The sequence below is a fragment of the Neolamprologus multifasciatus genome, chromosome 9 (genome assembly GCF_963576455.1).
Source record: "Neolamprologus multifasciatus chromosome 9, fNeoMul1.2, whole genome shotgun sequence".
In the NCBI taxonomy this organism is placed as follows: Eukaryota; Metazoa; Chordata; class Actinopteri; order Cichliformes; family Cichlidae; genus Neolamprologus; species Neolamprologus multifasciatus.
In genome coordinates this window covers 2539303-2555892 of record NC_140447.1, presented here as the reverse complement: position 1 = coordinate 2555892, position 16590 = coordinate 2539303, and the positions used below count along the sequence as shown (strand labels likewise).

The window sequence follows — 16590 nt, the reverse complement described above, 5'->3', positions numbered from 1 at the left end:
ACCTTTGCTTATTGCATGAGCGAAAGGGCAGGCGTTTCTCAGTGCTGCACTGTTTCCATAAGCAGTGAAGCATTGCTGCCATTGTTCTATTGTTATTACATGTTACACGTTATCATAGCTACGCTGTAAACGTGATCAGTTTTTGTTTTTGCAAACTAATTTAGTTGTTTTAGGAAACAGAACAGAGTATCTCTGCTGTCCAGCCTGTCTGTTATGAAGTATTTTGCAAAACTATGTCTTTAAAGAAGCTTCCCCAACATTGTGCACAGGACATGTAAGCAGAATATTAAGACTTGACATAAATAAAAGGATTAGTAACTTAGATATAGGAATATAAACAATTACACAGGAAAAAACTGCACAAGTTATAGGCAACGCTGCTTGGTTGTAATAGCAGAGTGGAGAGGAAAGGAATGAAACTTTTGACTCCACTGGAAGCGAAGTTAAACAAAGAATATCAACAGACTTTACTCCTATGATGCAAACTTTAAAGCGTCACATAAAAGCAGACTGCACATTTAGGCATGTTCACTGGTGCCAGTTGCCAACACTGCATCTGCAGCAGGATGACCACACAACAAGGCCACAAGCACACCAATGGTCACCAATAGACTTGCACATGCATCCCTGTAAATTCTGCAGCTGTAATACTCAACTTTTGCATTTCCAAAGAACTCTGTTAATATGTCTCTGCTTGACTGGGAATGGCTAGTGGTTTCATTGAGTAGTCTTTAACATGTTCACTTGGCAGATCAGTCAGGGACACAAATAACCTTTGGGGTTGTGTAAGGAAGAGTGTCTGGTGTAAAATTATTTTTTTTTAATTCACTTCTTTTTGTAGACTGGCAGGGCTATCAAGTTTGCAGTGGACCACGTGTTTGCCTCCTCCCAGCGGAGCAATCTGGTCAAGAACCGCATCGCTGTGGTGGTTACAGATGGCAAATCACAGGATGATGTGGTGAGTGATCCTTTGCCTCATGGGTAAAACCACGTCAGTGTTTTTGGGTGGCCTTTAATAACAGAGGCAACATAAAAGAAGCATCAACATGGAAAGAAATTTCGGCATAGAAAAGCCACACTGTGAGGTTTTAATACTCTAGCTAACCAGTACTTACCCCCTAACTGTAACCGAGACCCTAGCACTTCTTCCCCAGACCTGGGAAAACAATTGAAACCAAAAGATAACCTTTCATATCTGTAGGTTGACGCCAGCATGGAGGCTCGAGCACAGAGTATTACTGTATTTGCTGTGGGAGTTGGCACTGAGATCACCACTTCAGAGCTGATCTCCATTGCCAATAAACCTTCATCTACCTATGTCCTGTATGCTGAAGATTACACCACCATCGATCGTATTCGAGACTCCATGGAGCAGAAGCTTTGTGAAGGTCAGACAACTCAAGTGTATCTACAAAAACACAAATTAGAGTGTTGCCAAATAGCATATAGCTCAATAACCACTTGACTGAATGAATCACCCTGGTGCTTCCAGAGTCTGTTTGTCCCACACGAATCCCAGTGGCATCCCGTGATGAGAAAGGCTTCGAGCTGATGGTGGGCATGAACATTCAGACCAAGGCAAAGAAGATCCCTGGCTCTTTAGCTTCTGAGACTGCCTATGCCCTTGCTGCCTCCACAGACATTACTGAGAACACCAGGTAACATGCTATCGCTATCATTACATTCATCCTAAACAGCTTTTGGGCTTTGGTCAACAGCTATTTACATTTTTTATCCTTAATCTTTAAACTAGGGAGATTTTCCCAGAAGGCCTTCCTCCATCGTACGTGTTTGTGTCCACTCTACGTCTGAAAGGGATCTCTAGCAAGCTGCCCTTTGACCTTTGGAGGGTGCTGTCAAAGGATAAGGCGATCCAAGCTGCAGTAACACTGAGCGGAAAAGACAAAACTGTTACCTTCACCACCACCAGTACGACAGAGAAAGAGCAGAAAGCTGTCTTTAAAACAGGCTTTCAGGTTGGTGTTAGGATTGAGTGTCCATAGAGACCAATGATACCCCCTTGGCTTCAGGATAAAGCTACAACAACAAAAACAAGTACCGTATTTTTCGGACCATAAGGCGCATTAAGCGAAGCAAAACAGTCAGATAAGTCAAACTTTACTCAACTCATTCTTCTTGCTTCCTCCACTTACGTACCATTGATTCATTAATGTTGAATTCTCTGCAGCTGCTCTTTTCCCATGTTGTTGCAGTATATTAATGACTAACCTCATATTGTGGATGGATTATCTCAGTTGTTTCCTGACTGAAGTTTGGTCTGTTTACAGCATCTTACCATGCGATTGCATTTGTCTCTAACCATCAGGAACCCTCACGTTAACTTTTATCAAGTGGAAAAAAAGTTAGCGTTCATCCTCCAGCTTCACTGTTTATGTTATGCTAACATAGCTGTGTTGCTAGCAATCACGTAGCACATCATTATATACGAGGTAGTCCAACTTCAGTAACCCTACAAATGTCACTGCTGTTTAGTTTTCTGTCTTCATTTATGTTGGAAGTGATAGCAGAGCTGTACGTTTGAATTTTTGCAGAAATCTCTCAGTCAGAACATGCTAAATCATGTTTAGGTGGAAACTAGCGAGCTAACTTCCTGCTAACTTCTAACGCTGTTAAATTTAATAAATCCTGTTTTCATGGATGCCTGGATGTTAAACTTAATTGCTAGACCTGGTAAAGCAGCAACGCTGATCATTTTATTAAAGATGAAAGAATTTAGACAGTTTTTAACAGTCAGTGATGCGCAGTGATCATTTGACTTTGGGACCTGAAGTTGACGGAGTTTAGGACCCAGATTACTCCGCGGTAGCCGTTGTTGTGCCAAAAAGTGATTTCCGGAATTTGCCAAAAACTGATTGCTCATATTTAAACTTCTATAAGTAACTTGTTGGGCTATAATATGTGAAACATAGGTCAAATGCATCCCTTATGGATGACATAGAGTCATCTTGAGCCACAAACAACATTCATGTAACAAGGTAGAAGCCGCAATCAGTTTTTGGCAGTGACTTTTATATAACCTTTATTTATGCAGTTAAAAAAAATCTCATTAACATTAAAAATGTGTTTTTTAAGCGTAAGCTGGCCAAGAAGACAGCAGAAATGGCAGCAAATATTACAATAGTTCAGTAAAAATATTTTAAGTTTGGATAAAAGACCGGATTGGTTATAATGTAAGTACAATAACACAGAGCTGTAAAGATACTTGAAAAACAGAAAAATTCTATATATAACCCCTTTGTAAACTCTGTTCACCGAAGTCTATTTACGAAGATACATAAAGATATTACAAATAAAAAATACACAGAAACATTGGAAATCACTTTTTGGCACAACACCGTAATCCATTAAGCGGTGAGGCTAGTTTACCAAACTCATACTAAAACATTTGACAGATTTTTGAACGCCGTGTACCACATAAAATCGGTTCGAGGTCAGTAAGCACAACCAGAATTCATACATAAGGCGCACTGTCGATTTTTGCGAAAATTAAAGGATTTTAAGTGCACCTTATAGTGCGGAAAATACGGTACAGTTTTATTCTTTATGTTTTGATTTTAGAGATGCAAACTCAACCAGTTTCTCTAACCACACCGAAGCTAAAAATAAACCATAGGATTTTATGTAAAAGAAGACTAACAGCTATAGCCTTGTACTTTTCATCTGGCCACTGAGTTTGACAGATTGAATAAAAAGAATAGCTTTTCCATGTTGCATATACAGTGAAGATTTTAAAGTAGTAGTTTACCTTGATTTGGTTCAGAAAAAGTAAAAGTAAATCAGTACCTCAGTACATAAAACGTAATAAAACAACACTTATTGCAATAACAGTGTCTCTACTCTGCCCTCTAGAAGTAAAACATTTGTTGATGCTGCTTTAATAAGTGTAGCTAAAGCAGCAGACTGAACTAGAATTGGTATTAATATATATATATATATATATATATATATATATATATATATATGAGTGAGTGTCATAAAATTATTAATCTGAATGTGAGAAACATAAACATCTAAGCAGGATGTAAGAAGTGTAGTTTGCTGTACTGCCTTGAAAGGACTCATTGTGCTATTAGAGCATCTCCACCTACCTCAGCTTTCTCTTCATATTAGTGAATGAGTCTTGGCAGCTATTTAAACATCACTCCACATTTACTTCAGTGGAACCAGAGAAGATGCAAGGTGATGCCAGGATAAGCCCAAAGAAAGTGTTTCCTACTCTAAACCACCATATTTTCCTGGTGGAAACCATTTAGTGGATGTGTAGAACTTGGAACGCATGTCTCTATTTCCGAGGCAGTTCTGGGTAATAATCGCCAGGTTCAGTCTAAAAGCACCCACCACCCTCCGTCCTTAGACGCAATGTTCAATGTGTAGGCCTGAACAGAGTTGTAATTATATTAAATTTGTGTTTGCATATGTTTGATTTGGTTTGATGTGGCACGAGCTAGGAGCTTGTGATTTGTCCTTTCAAAAGTGGCTCTCAGCCCCAATGGAACAATCGCAGCTCTGTCTCTCTCTCTGCTTATGGCCTGAACAGTTTGTGATGGAAAAAGGAAAGAGTCCTCGGTCTTAGTACCTGGTGCGTCAGAACTATTTGCAGAGCATTTAGTGAACACACATTTTTGGTCTTGCCCACAAAATTATATTTAATGAAATGCATGAACACACAGTTAAGGCTGGCAACAGAAACAGAAGACTGACTGAAAGAAGGTTAATAATTGTTTTCACATCCAGTTTTACTCATGAATGAAAGCTTGACTAAACATGTGCTTTAAACTCTTAATTAAAGCATCTTTCTGTTCTGACAAAAGGCATTTTTTTCATGAAATTTATATCATCTCTCTCAGACTCTTTATGATGGAAAATGGCATCAGATTAAAGTACTAGTGAGGCATCTCCAGGTTACCGGTTTCCTTGACGATCAGCACATCCAGGAACTAATGCTGACACCGGTGGAGCCAATTTACATCAATGGGGAGACGCAGGTGTCTAAGAGGCGAGGAACAGACATCACTGTACCTGTGAGTAACACGTGTAATCACACTGGAGCTTTGAGCCCTGACGCTGGTCTTTTACTTGAGTTGATTTGAGGAGATTGGAGTGTTTTTATATGCAGAAAGAGTTTAGATCGTTGGCATGTTTAGCTTACTCTCTGATGATCCTTTTTCTTAAAGCAATACGTTATTTCAGTCCAGTACATTCATTCTGGGAGCTACACCACACCTGACCAAATATAGTAGAGGAAATGCTTCTGGTAAGACTAGCCAGAAATTAGCTGTGATAATTTCTAACTCCATCCATCAATTTCCTGTCACTTACCTGAGTTGCAGAGGGAGGAGCCTAAGCAGAATATTTAGATGTCCCCATCCCAGGCTACTTCCTCCAGCTCTTTTAGAAGGATAGTGAGATGTTCCTGAGCAACCATGCTTTGGAAAAGCTATTCCAGAAGCTTAATGGTTTACATTCCCAAACCAGTTCTGATGTGTTTCTGGGATCACTGTCCTGGTGGAACATCCACTCGTGTCCTGGGTTTAACCATCTGTGGTCAATTTGGTGAATTTTGAGGTAGCTTCTTGTTTTCATTGTTGCGTCCACTTTGTGCAGTGTACTGTAGCACCGGGAGCTAAACAGCTCCAGAGCATCATAGCTGGTGCAATGTTCTTATTTCTCCAGACATATCTCTTGTCAAATAGCTCAATCTTTGTCTTGTCTGACCATAAAACTTTCCCAGAAATCCTTTGGCTTGTCCATGTGAACAGTGACACTGATGCTGCAGCAGTTTCCAGTTCATGGCAACCCTTAGCCTGGGTGGTTCCTGGATTTTCTAAGCAATTTCTTATTATTTTAGGGTGACATCTGGGTATCCTTCCAAAAAAACTTGGGGAAAAAAAGGAAATCTGCCGTAAAAATGGCTCCAAGAGTCCCTCCCAGTCTATAGTATATAAACCTACAGATTTCCTTTTTAGACTTTCTGTGACTTCTTGCACATGATCATTTTTTAAGTATTGGTCATTCAAACGAGCCAAACGAATTGTTTTATGCTGGCACAGACAAACTACCAGTCATAGTTAATCATGATCATCAATGGGAAGTTAATAGGCCTTGTCAAGTTAAAATGTACTGCAGAACCTTCAAAACCACTTCCCAAAATATTTTCAACATGTATGTATATATTTTAGCCTGTATGTAAATAAATTAAAATTGCACAACCAATGCTTTTTATTGAAGTAATTTAGGATGTATGCTGTATAATCATTCCACCCTGGAAAAAGAACACTTCAAAGAAAGCTCAAAGCTACCATGACAGCCATGCCCATGATGAGTGTATGTAAACCTCTGACCACAACTGTACATGACAACCAGACCTTTGAGTCTACACAAGGGGAGGATTGTTAGCTGGCAGAGCACTATTTTACCTGAGCAAGAGCCCAAAATACTGATGCTCATCCAATCAGAGCAGCAACACATCCCCAACCTGCGGAAGACAATCCACGCTTTCACTCATTTTGCCATGACTGATATGAGCATTCACTGCTTCAACGCTTTATATACAAAAAGAAATATGAAAAGCATTCAAACCCTTCTCTCACCCCAACCAATCACAGCAGATGGCCCCGCCCCTCCCTGAGCCTGGTTCTGCCGGAGGTTTCTTCCTGTTAAAAGGGAGTTTTTCCTTCCCACTGTCGCCAAAGTGCTGCTCATAGGGGGTCATATGATTGTTGGGTTTTTCTCTGTATCTATGAAGCTCCTTGAGGCGACTTTTGTTGTGATTTGGCGCTATATAAATAAAATTGAATTGAATTGAATTGAATTGAATAATAGCATCCCTTTAAAATATTGCCAGTAGGTTGGATATATTTTGTTTAACCCTTTAAAGCCGGTTGGAGCGGGCACGCTCCGTTTTGCGTAACTACTTTTAAATCCCGGTAACACTGCAACCACGTGAGCTAGCGCAATCATTTTTTTTGCATATGAAACCGGAGGAGTTGTACTTACATCTTATGCCATCAGCTTGTCCTCGGTCACAGTTTCCTTCCACATATAACTTTGCAAAAACTGCATAAAAAGCACTTGCAGCAACAAAAACATAATATTCCAGAAACACGCTTTGCCGATCCGATCAGCTGTTCGTAACACTTCCTACGTCCATCAGCGCGAACTATCGCATGTTCGCCATGACATGCCTGAAACCGGAAGTGACGTCATTTTGCAGAAATGTAGTTTGTTTGTTTTTTACCATCAGGGCCTCATGAGCCTATACTGGTGTTTTTAAAAGTTATGTTTGACTTTATGACTTTCTGTGTCGTTTCTGGGATGCTTAGGACTCATATTGCACTGCTGGAAATAGTTTATTTTGATGCATATGCTGCTTTTTTGCAAATTTGCACTATAATATTTATTTTTGTTTTTCCTGCAGTGTATAAAAATTGGTGTATTTCAAAAATAAAACTATGAAGACACTCAAAATAAATTTCCTGTGGTGGGAAACTATTTTGTGCAACTTTTTTGTATTTACAGTTTTGAGGGATAAGCCTCTTAAATTTCTAATGTATGGATGTAGATATTAGAGATGGACCGATCCGATATTACGTATCGGTATCGGTCCGATACTGACCTAAATTACTGGATCGGATATCGGAGAGAAATAAAAAATGTAATCCGATCCATTAAATATCAAAAAAGCACCTCACAAAACTTGGCGACATGGCGAGCCGGAGCAGTGTGGTCACGTGATAGAGCGGCTGTGTGTATTTGTAGCCTGCTAGCAAACATTTCATCTCCGAGGAAGTTATCTCAGAGAGAAGTAAAGCAAGTGTGTAAGTTCATCTCTGAATGTTTGTAAAGCATTCCCACGTTAAGCTTAACAACCGATATATAGAGCAACTGCCTTTCTCTCTCTCTCTCTTCCTGCTACTTCAATCGTGAAACTGCTTAATGATCAGCTGATCGGCTTTTCTGTCGCGAGTCCGTCTCTCTTGTTTGTTTTTGGCCCACTTCTCACCAGAAAGAGGAAACCAGCGGCTGAACAACAGCAGCACTATTAAGCTTGATAAGCTGTTGTTAGAATTTATTTAATATTACTTTCTACACCAGGATATTTTTCTATGCAGCTGACGGCTGGTAACTGTGCAGGGGCGGATCTAGCAAAGTTTAGCCAGGGGGGCCAATAGGGCATGAACAGGGAAAAGGGGGCACAAAGATATACTTTTCTTTCTTATTCTCATTTAAAATATCTAGCTTTTAATTATTTAATAATTATCTGAATCTTACACCCAAAGTTTTAATCTGATGTAAAATGTATAGAAGTCCATTACTGTATATAGTAACTGTTAAGTCTAATATACCCTAGTACTTTTTAGTAGTAGTACTTTTTCCTTTGGGAAGGTACCATCTGTGCAGTCTGCAATTCTGTTGAAGAAAGATGTTGAATCTATTTAATTATTCTTGAAAAATAATTTATTTCTGTGAATTTTTTTCACCCTGCATCAAATTAAAGTTGATTACATCGATTAAGCATCATGAGGAAGAGGGTGGTTCCCTATTTTCTTTTGCTGGGAGTTTGCAACCCTATTAGTTAGGTTGCTTAATATTTCTGCTAAGTACTCTTTAAAATACCAGAACAGGGAGGATGGGGTAGGTTTAACTTTATTAGATTGATCAGTGTTGCTGATCTATGAAATATTTTGGGTGCAGTGTGTTTTTTTTTGTTTGTTTTTTTACATACAGGTATAACAGAATAGCTTTAGTGTTGTTGTTGTTTTTTAACTTGAGTATGAACTTATACAAAAAGCAGCAAGATATTAAAAAAACGTTTTATTGATTAAAAAACACACTATATCGGATTCATATCGGTATCGGCAGATATCCAAATTTATGATATCGGTATCGGACATAAAAAAGTGGTATCGTGCCATCTCTAGTAGATATCATTACTATTATCATATGAAGCACAGTTTGCAACATTTGTAACATTTACATGTTGCAAAATCATCCCCGTTCAGCCTTCAAAGCATCGTGTCACCCATCAAAGACGACACTTGTTTCTGTTTTTACAAAAAGCACGTTTGAAATAATCAGATCGTCCGTGTTGTTTCGATTCAGGTGGAGATTCAGAAGCTGCGTCTCTACTGTGATCCCCATCAGAGCGAGAGAGAAACAGCTTGTGAAATCTACTCCGTCGTAAGATCTCTGCTCTCACTCTCTCTTCCTTTCCACTTCAAAGGCTTTGTACTTGAAAGGCTGTGTATGGCTGCACGTATGAGCCTGCGATGACGATAACCATTATTTTTTTTCTCTCGTCTCTCCCGATACGCAGGATGATGAGAGGGTAAGGGTGAATTCACACATATTTAATCTGAGGTCGCTAATAATCACCACTGAGGTGTTGTCAGGGTAATCCGTTTGTGACCCACTCTGTTAATTTAATTGTGTATGTGTATCTTCAGTGCCCTCTGAATAGAAGCGCCACAGTGGAAGAAGAAGACTGCGATTGTGTAGTCGGCCCACCAGGACCCACGGTAACACACACAAAGACCTACATTTGATAGATTACATGTCTGTTTCCTTTCCAGGCTCTGATGTCCAAATATACAACTGATCCCTGTTGCTCAACAAAGAGTGATGAGTGTGATTCATCATCATTCTCATTTAGCAGCTTGGTTATTCTTTGATTTTGATGTTCACATATAGAACGTGCTGCAACATTCTTTGTTGCTTTTTTGATGCAATAATAATCAGTTCTTTACTGTATCATTATATTGGAGGTCATTACACACCCATCTAACATGGTATATGCTACAAGAGACCACAACATGGCAATTGGAAACTAGGAAACTGCTCGTTTATTTGATGTGGATTTGGAGCCTCATTCAAAAAACATACATATCAAGACTTGACTCCTCTACTAATTACCTCTAATGATGTGTGGTTGTGATGACTCCCAGTTAATGAGTCACAATAGTATTTGTTTGGTAAGGAAAGTGCTGGAACGTGTCCACGATGCAGACAGCAGTACAACTTGTTATGTTTTCTGAAAAGTCTCCATCGTGTCTGCAGCCAAAGCCATGTACAGTCACGTTAGGAACATTAAGGTTTCTGACTTACAAGCATTTGAAAAATGAATTCATGAAAGATGTTTGCAGCCAAAAGATCCCTGGTTCAAGTCGCACCGTTTCAGCGGGTGGTGAGCCGGTGAACTCCCAGTGCCAGTCCAAAACCCAGATGGGACGGTCGCATCAGGAAAAATCATACCTGTGATTCCATCCACTGTGGCGGAGCATCTGAAAGTAGTTTCCATTAAATGTTATAGGATCAGTTGTTCCAAATTTGAAGGCAGTTCATTGTCAATATTCTGGGACGGTTGAAGCGATGGGCAGCCACAGGCTTGGTATTCATAGAGCCAATGGCATAGCTGCTGTTGTGTCTTAATATAAGAAGAAAGTTTCTGATTGGAATATTTTTATATTACAGGGTTCACCAGGTGAGAAAGGGACACATGGGCCACGAGGGCCTGAAGGCGAGCCTGTAAGTACGGATAACATTTTTCATTCTGTTTTATCTTTGGATGCATGTTTGAACAGGATGCAATTGTTCTCAGGGTAAAGAAGGAAAACCTGGTGATCCTGGCCCCCAGGGATTTCCAGGGATGAAGGTAAAAGGAAACACCACGATAATACCTTTGAATAGACGCATTTCACTTCTCTGTTTCTGTGTGAGTTGTACAGAGCTGCACGTCCTCAAAGAGTCACTCCTCCCTCTATTATTCACCCGTTCTCCTTTATATATATCAATTTGGTTGTCTTTCCCTTTGATGATGATGATGATTATCATTAATAATAATAATAATAATAACAACGACAATACTAATACATTATTATTATTGTTGTTATTATTATTAATAATGATAATAATAATAATGCATTATTATTATTATCATTATTATTATTAATAATAACAATACATTATTATTATTAATAATGATAATAATAATAATAATATTGTATTATTATTATTATTATTATCATTATTAATAATAATAACAAGAACAATAATAATACATTACTATTATTATTATATTAATAATGATAATAATAATAATACATTACTATTATTATTATTAATAATAATAATAATAATAATAATAATATTGTATTATTATTATTGTTATTATTAATAACAATAACAACAACAATAATAATGTATTATTATTATTGTTGTTGTTATTATTATTAATAACGATAATAATAATAATACATTATTATTGTTGTTATTATTATTATTAATAATAATAACAATAACAATAATAATGCAATATTATTATTATTATTATGTCTGACACAAGGAAGAAAACTGCACTTTACATTGGTGGCTATAAGACAGAAATGTTTCTGGAGACTCATCGATTCACTATAGGCTTTAACTCGCTTTTTAAGTCTGTGTTTCACCAGCAGATTAGTATTTGCATGATGAGGAGTTCAATGCAGAGCGATAATTATTGTGTTAAAATAAGTTAAAATGTGGTTACTGTCATGCATAATGTGGAGGAAAGTCTTTATGCCTTTGTTCATACAGGACGTCTGAAATAGTGACATCACACATGTTTGTTCAGATGTGATCAAACTATAAGCCTAACAAGTTATGAATATCCTGCAAATGTATTAGGTTTTAAATGTATTATAGGAAACAGGCAGCTCAAAATACTTTATGCTGTTTGTTTCGGTGAACACTTTTCTGACCTGTCTTCCCTCTGCAGGGTGAAGCAGGCCCGACAGGAGCAAGGGGAGCAGCTGGTCCTGAAGGTGCAAAGGTGAGTGTTAGAAAACCAGGAGCATTAGTGTGTGTTCTTATTCAAACTGGTTGTTTTATAGACAGTTCTTCAATGTGTTGCAGGGAGACAGAGGCGAGCCAGGCTTAACGGGAGAACCAGGTCTCCCAGGACCTAAGGTAAGACTGGGAGAGCAACAGTCCCGCAGACTTTTGAAAAGAATGATATATATTATAGATATATTTCTGCAGCTCTCTCTTAACGTTTATTGTGTCTTGGCCACTTTTTTTGTTTTAGTGCTGCTTTGTGTCGCTGTACTGCAAGGCACCAGAAGCCACTGATGCTTTACAATATTTTAGACAACTTAATGATTTGTATAACAAATTGTTAAAAACAAAATGACATTTGAAATTAGAAGCATTTGTTTTCCTTCTTTTCCCCACAGATAATGTTATAACATTGTTCATGCTGCTGTAGTAAATAAAAACAAAATCTTTCTGCGTGATTCTTAAATTCACTCTTAAATCTCCTAAATTGTAAGAAATAAATGTTCAAAAAAGTTCAGGTAGCTCATTTTCAGAATTTGCTGTTATTGTAAAACAATCACAGAAATGGCTAAATCAGACATTTAAACTATTACGTACTGAAGTGTGATTGGCTGTGGGGGAGCTCTTTATCGGTAGTGAAAGCTGTAAAACAAACAAAAATAAAAATGTATGCCCTGCTTCACATGTTCCAAACCCATCCAATGGGCCACACTGGAGTCTCTGCCCGGCCGATTTTGGGCCCCAGGCCTTATGTTTGACACCGCTGCCTTAGACCTTTTTGCCCACAGAATAATTTCACCCCATAAAAACCCTGCTCAGTGAGACATATGCAGGTGTTAAAGGAACGCATGAATATAATAATAACATTTATCTGATATAAAACATGAGTAGTGATGTTTATCAACATTACTGCACATTCAAATGTTCAAACAGCGTCTTACAAAAGAAGTCAGACCAGTTTGGGCCAGTATACCCACGCTCTGAAACAGAGTGGTTCCATATCTGCTGCGTCTACATGTAGATCAAACTAACAGGGACACGAGTCTTTAAATGCTGCCACATTTAGCACGGACATTTAAAACATTCACAATGATCATCCTGTTGAATTTAATCAAATTTTCCTGCACAATAACAAAACAATAACAAAAGAAACATTTTCTATGTCAACCAACAGAATTAAAATTAAAAGATGGTGAAGTTATTATTTAAAAGTGATCACATTTAAATGTTAGCAACATTCTTCATGTGCAGGGTCTCCCTGGTGAGAGAGGAGAGCCAGGACCTCCAGGAGAAGCTGGGCCGATGGTAAGATCTAGAGGGAGTTAGCTGATGCTCATAGGATGCTAAACTTTCAAATGTAGGGTCTGTCTGATGTCACGAGATCATCAGATTATTCCAAAACACTCGATAAGAAAGCTGTGATAAGTTAAAAGCAGTTTAAACAAGGCAAGCAAAAGTATTTCAAAATGTAACAAATCAAAAATATCTTGAATGTGTTTTTATGATATTATTTCTTCTCCTAATTGAACAGTAGTGCAGAGACGAGTTTGCTTGTGGGTGGCATTTCTCCCACCTTCTGTACCATTTCCAGGAACCTGTTGTTCCATATTGCCTCACAGAGTTTTTCATCCTCCTAGGGAGAGCCTGGACCGCCGGGCCGTGTCGGACTGGTTGGCGCGCTGGGACCAAAGGTCAGTGCAGACTGTAGTTTCTGAGACATCAAGTCCGCTTCACGTTGCAAACATTGCACTCTGTGATTGTCAACATCTCGTGCCAACACTATAGAGAATATTTCTGTTACAATTAACACGTGTGCTGCTGTTAACAGCTGCCAGTGTTTCTGTGAGCTGTCTGAACAGTTTGATTTGATTTGACCACAGTGGCATTTGTGGTCCAGCATCTGTCTGCAGCTTCATCACAAAGTGTTGGGAAGCACCACACTCTGCATACAGGACAGTTTGTTTGGCAAAGCAGTGGTTTTGTAGTAGTGATGTGTCGGTCGCGAACGAAATGGCTCTTAGAGCCGGATCTTTGACGTGAACGACGCAAGCCATGGGTTTTTTTTCTCTCTCACCCTCTCTCTCGCACTTTTTTCCCCACTTCACTCCGCATGCGAGCCTTGTGCTTTGCGCTGGGCAGAGGGGGGAGGGGCGGTAGTTACAGTCAGTAGCACAGGAACAGAGCGGGAGGGAGAGAGAGAGAGAGAGAGCCAGGGACAACAAGGTCACATTAGAAAGGTATAGTAATCATCCACAACTATTTTCAGTTGCAGATGATAAAGAATTCAGAAATCATGCAGGCCCATATGACAGAGAATGTGCATCTTCTTTTTGTTTTCATATTTTAATTTATATTTAATTGTGTTGTGGTTTGCAGCGTTTTGTGTTGTTTCACTTTAAATTTGGAAAAGGAAAAAGCTGAAAATTTAAATAGTTAAAAGTTGAAATGTGAATAGTTGATTTTTGTATTATATGATTTATTTATTACATTTTATGTGGAGTGAATAAATCAAAGTATATTTACGGTGGCCCCTACAGACAAACCACGTAAAAACTCCGAAGCACGTACAAACCCTGAAGCACGTACAAAACACAACAGAAGTGCTCCAGGATGCTAGGTGCAGTGTTGAGCTTTTGTTTCCTAGTGGCTACACAAGCCAGGAAGTACCAACGACCGGATTTGGTGTGTGGTAGTAACAGGCAAATGAACATTTTTTTAAATTATTTGAATATATATGAGTGCCTGTGTATAAATACACAAACAATACACACATGCTTTCAATTGTGTAATTTAAGTGATCTAGTAGCTCTGTTTTGGAAGTTCAGTAAACGCTAGAAATGTGTTTTGGAGTTTGTACGTGTTTTGTCTCTAGGGGCCACCGTATATATTTATATAAACATATATAAATAAAAACACTTTTTTTACATTAGTAATTCCTTTTGTGCATAATTTTATATTATTGTTAATAATAAATTAATTAAAGCAACAAAACAACCTGAAGAGCCGGATCTCTAAAAAGAGCCAGAAATCCCATCACTATTAAGCTGATGGTACAAAGCTGCACTTTTGTCTTTATGGATATTCATACTGAAACTGGAGGCAATGAATGCCAGCAAGTGGCTGCCATTTACTTTATGTGACAGTTCAGACGCTGACTGATAGCTGAGCAGGACATTAAATGTTAAAAACATTTCCGACCTCTGTGTAAGCTGCCCTCGTTTAAACTTTGCAGTAGTACCAGTGCATCTCAAAGACATTTGAATATTGTGAAATGTTTTTTCATTATTCATTTAACACAGGTAACAATGACAATTTTAAATTTATTACAAGTCAAGTGAGAAGTTTTTTATTTTTTATTTTGTTTATTATTATTTTATTTATGGCTCATGAAACTGAGAAATCCACTATCTACTGGATACTTGTTAATCATATGATTAGTCAAAGAAAAATGTACAATGTAGAAACATCCAACTTCTGAAATATATCACACTCTGAGTACTTCTTTGGGACTCCTTTATCACAAATGACTCCTTCAGTGTGCCGTGGCCTGGAGACAGTCAGCCTGTGTCGCTGCTGAGCCGTTACTTCACAGCCTCACTGAGCTTTGCTGTATTTGTAGCTCAGGTCTTTCTCATCTTCCTCTTGACACATTTTAACAGAAATTTAAATGTAAATATGTTTATATGCTATATGAGTAATAACATTTATGATGTCATTAATTGCACAATCATTGATAAAACTAATGTTAGTGTGGAGGTTAGCTAGCTAGCTGTAACTTGGCTATGTAGCATAAGTGTTTGTAAGATTAGGTGACAGCATTACTACAGTAGTAGCAGACGGTACACTGAAGAAAAGGCCATGTTGGATTTACTTGATTCAGTAGTGGACACTGGTTGCACACAAATTGTTTGCTTTGGCAGAAACTTAAACAACTGAGTTAAATCAACACAACTTTTTCATATTCAATAAACCTGTGCATGTTGTGTTCATAAAACATGTTCAGATGGAGTAAGTTGAGCTCTTGGAATATTTTAATCCTTCACAATTTTGTCAGTTTATTTCAACACTATTAAATAACTTTTACCCCAATACTACTTGCTCACTTAAATACTACATGTTGTCTTCATATTATATAATGTTCAACAAAGTCTAGATCCTGGTTACCATAAAAATTGAATGGGTCTACACCAACTACCATCCTCCTATCTTTATCCTGGTTGCAGTGGTAGGTAGGTGGTAGGTTACGAGGCAGGGTGCACCCTGGACAGCTCACCAGTCTATCACATAGAAACAAACAACCATTTACACTTACATTCACGGGTAATTTAGACTCACCAGTTAACTGCATGACTTTTAACTGTGGGAGGAAACCAGAATACCCAGAGAGGAAACAATGCAAACTAGCCAGAATGTGGATTTGAACCCAGGACCTGTGGAGCAACAGCACTAACCAGCATGCCAACAATCTAGGAAATACAGGAAAGCTATGATTTCCTGTATTTGATGCAGAAGTTTTTTGTTTTTGTCCTTGACAGGTAAAATAAATAGCAATAGCATGCACGTGGTGTGTGTGTCGTTGTCTGCCTCTTATAACTCCAGTGATTTTCCTGCAGTTTGAAATCTTATGTGATCTTGTGAATTTCATGAGTTCAGCAACTAACCACTCTGACTAGATTGTATCCTGTCATCTCAACAAGAACAAATTAAGGCTACGTCCACACGTACACGGGTATTTTTGAAAACGGAGATTTTCCATTT

General features: G+C 38.3%; 1 protein-coding gene across 1 annotated transcript in view; it reads left to right on the top strand.

The window, feature by feature from the left end:
• Positions 1-16590, top strand: part of LOC146510769 (uncharacterized) — a 98819-nt gene that overhangs the window by 12829 nt on the left and 69400 nt on the right. Inside the window, exons 5-18 of the mRNA XM_085173117.1 lie at positions 842-958; positions 1202-1388; positions 1493-1658; positions 1754-1976; positions 4869-5042; positions 9124-9201; positions 9338-9349; positions 9468-9539; positions 10492-10545; positions 10619-10672; positions 11774-11827; positions 11911-11964; positions 13084-13137; positions 13470-13523. Coding sequence (XP_085029243.1) covers positions 842-958; positions 1202-1388; positions 1493-1658; positions 1754-1976; positions 4869-5042; positions 9124-9201; positions 9338-9349; positions 9468-9539; positions 10492-10545; positions 10619-10672; positions 11774-11827; positions 11911-11964; positions 13084-13137; positions 13470-13523 — 1353 coding nt within the window. The remainder of the gene's footprint in view (positions 1-841; positions 959-1201; positions 1389-1492; positions 1659-1753; positions 1977-4868; positions 5043-9123; positions 9202-9337; positions 9350-9467; positions 9540-10491; positions 10546-10618; positions 10673-11773; positions 11828-11910; positions 11965-13083; positions 13138-13469; positions 13524-16590) is intronic.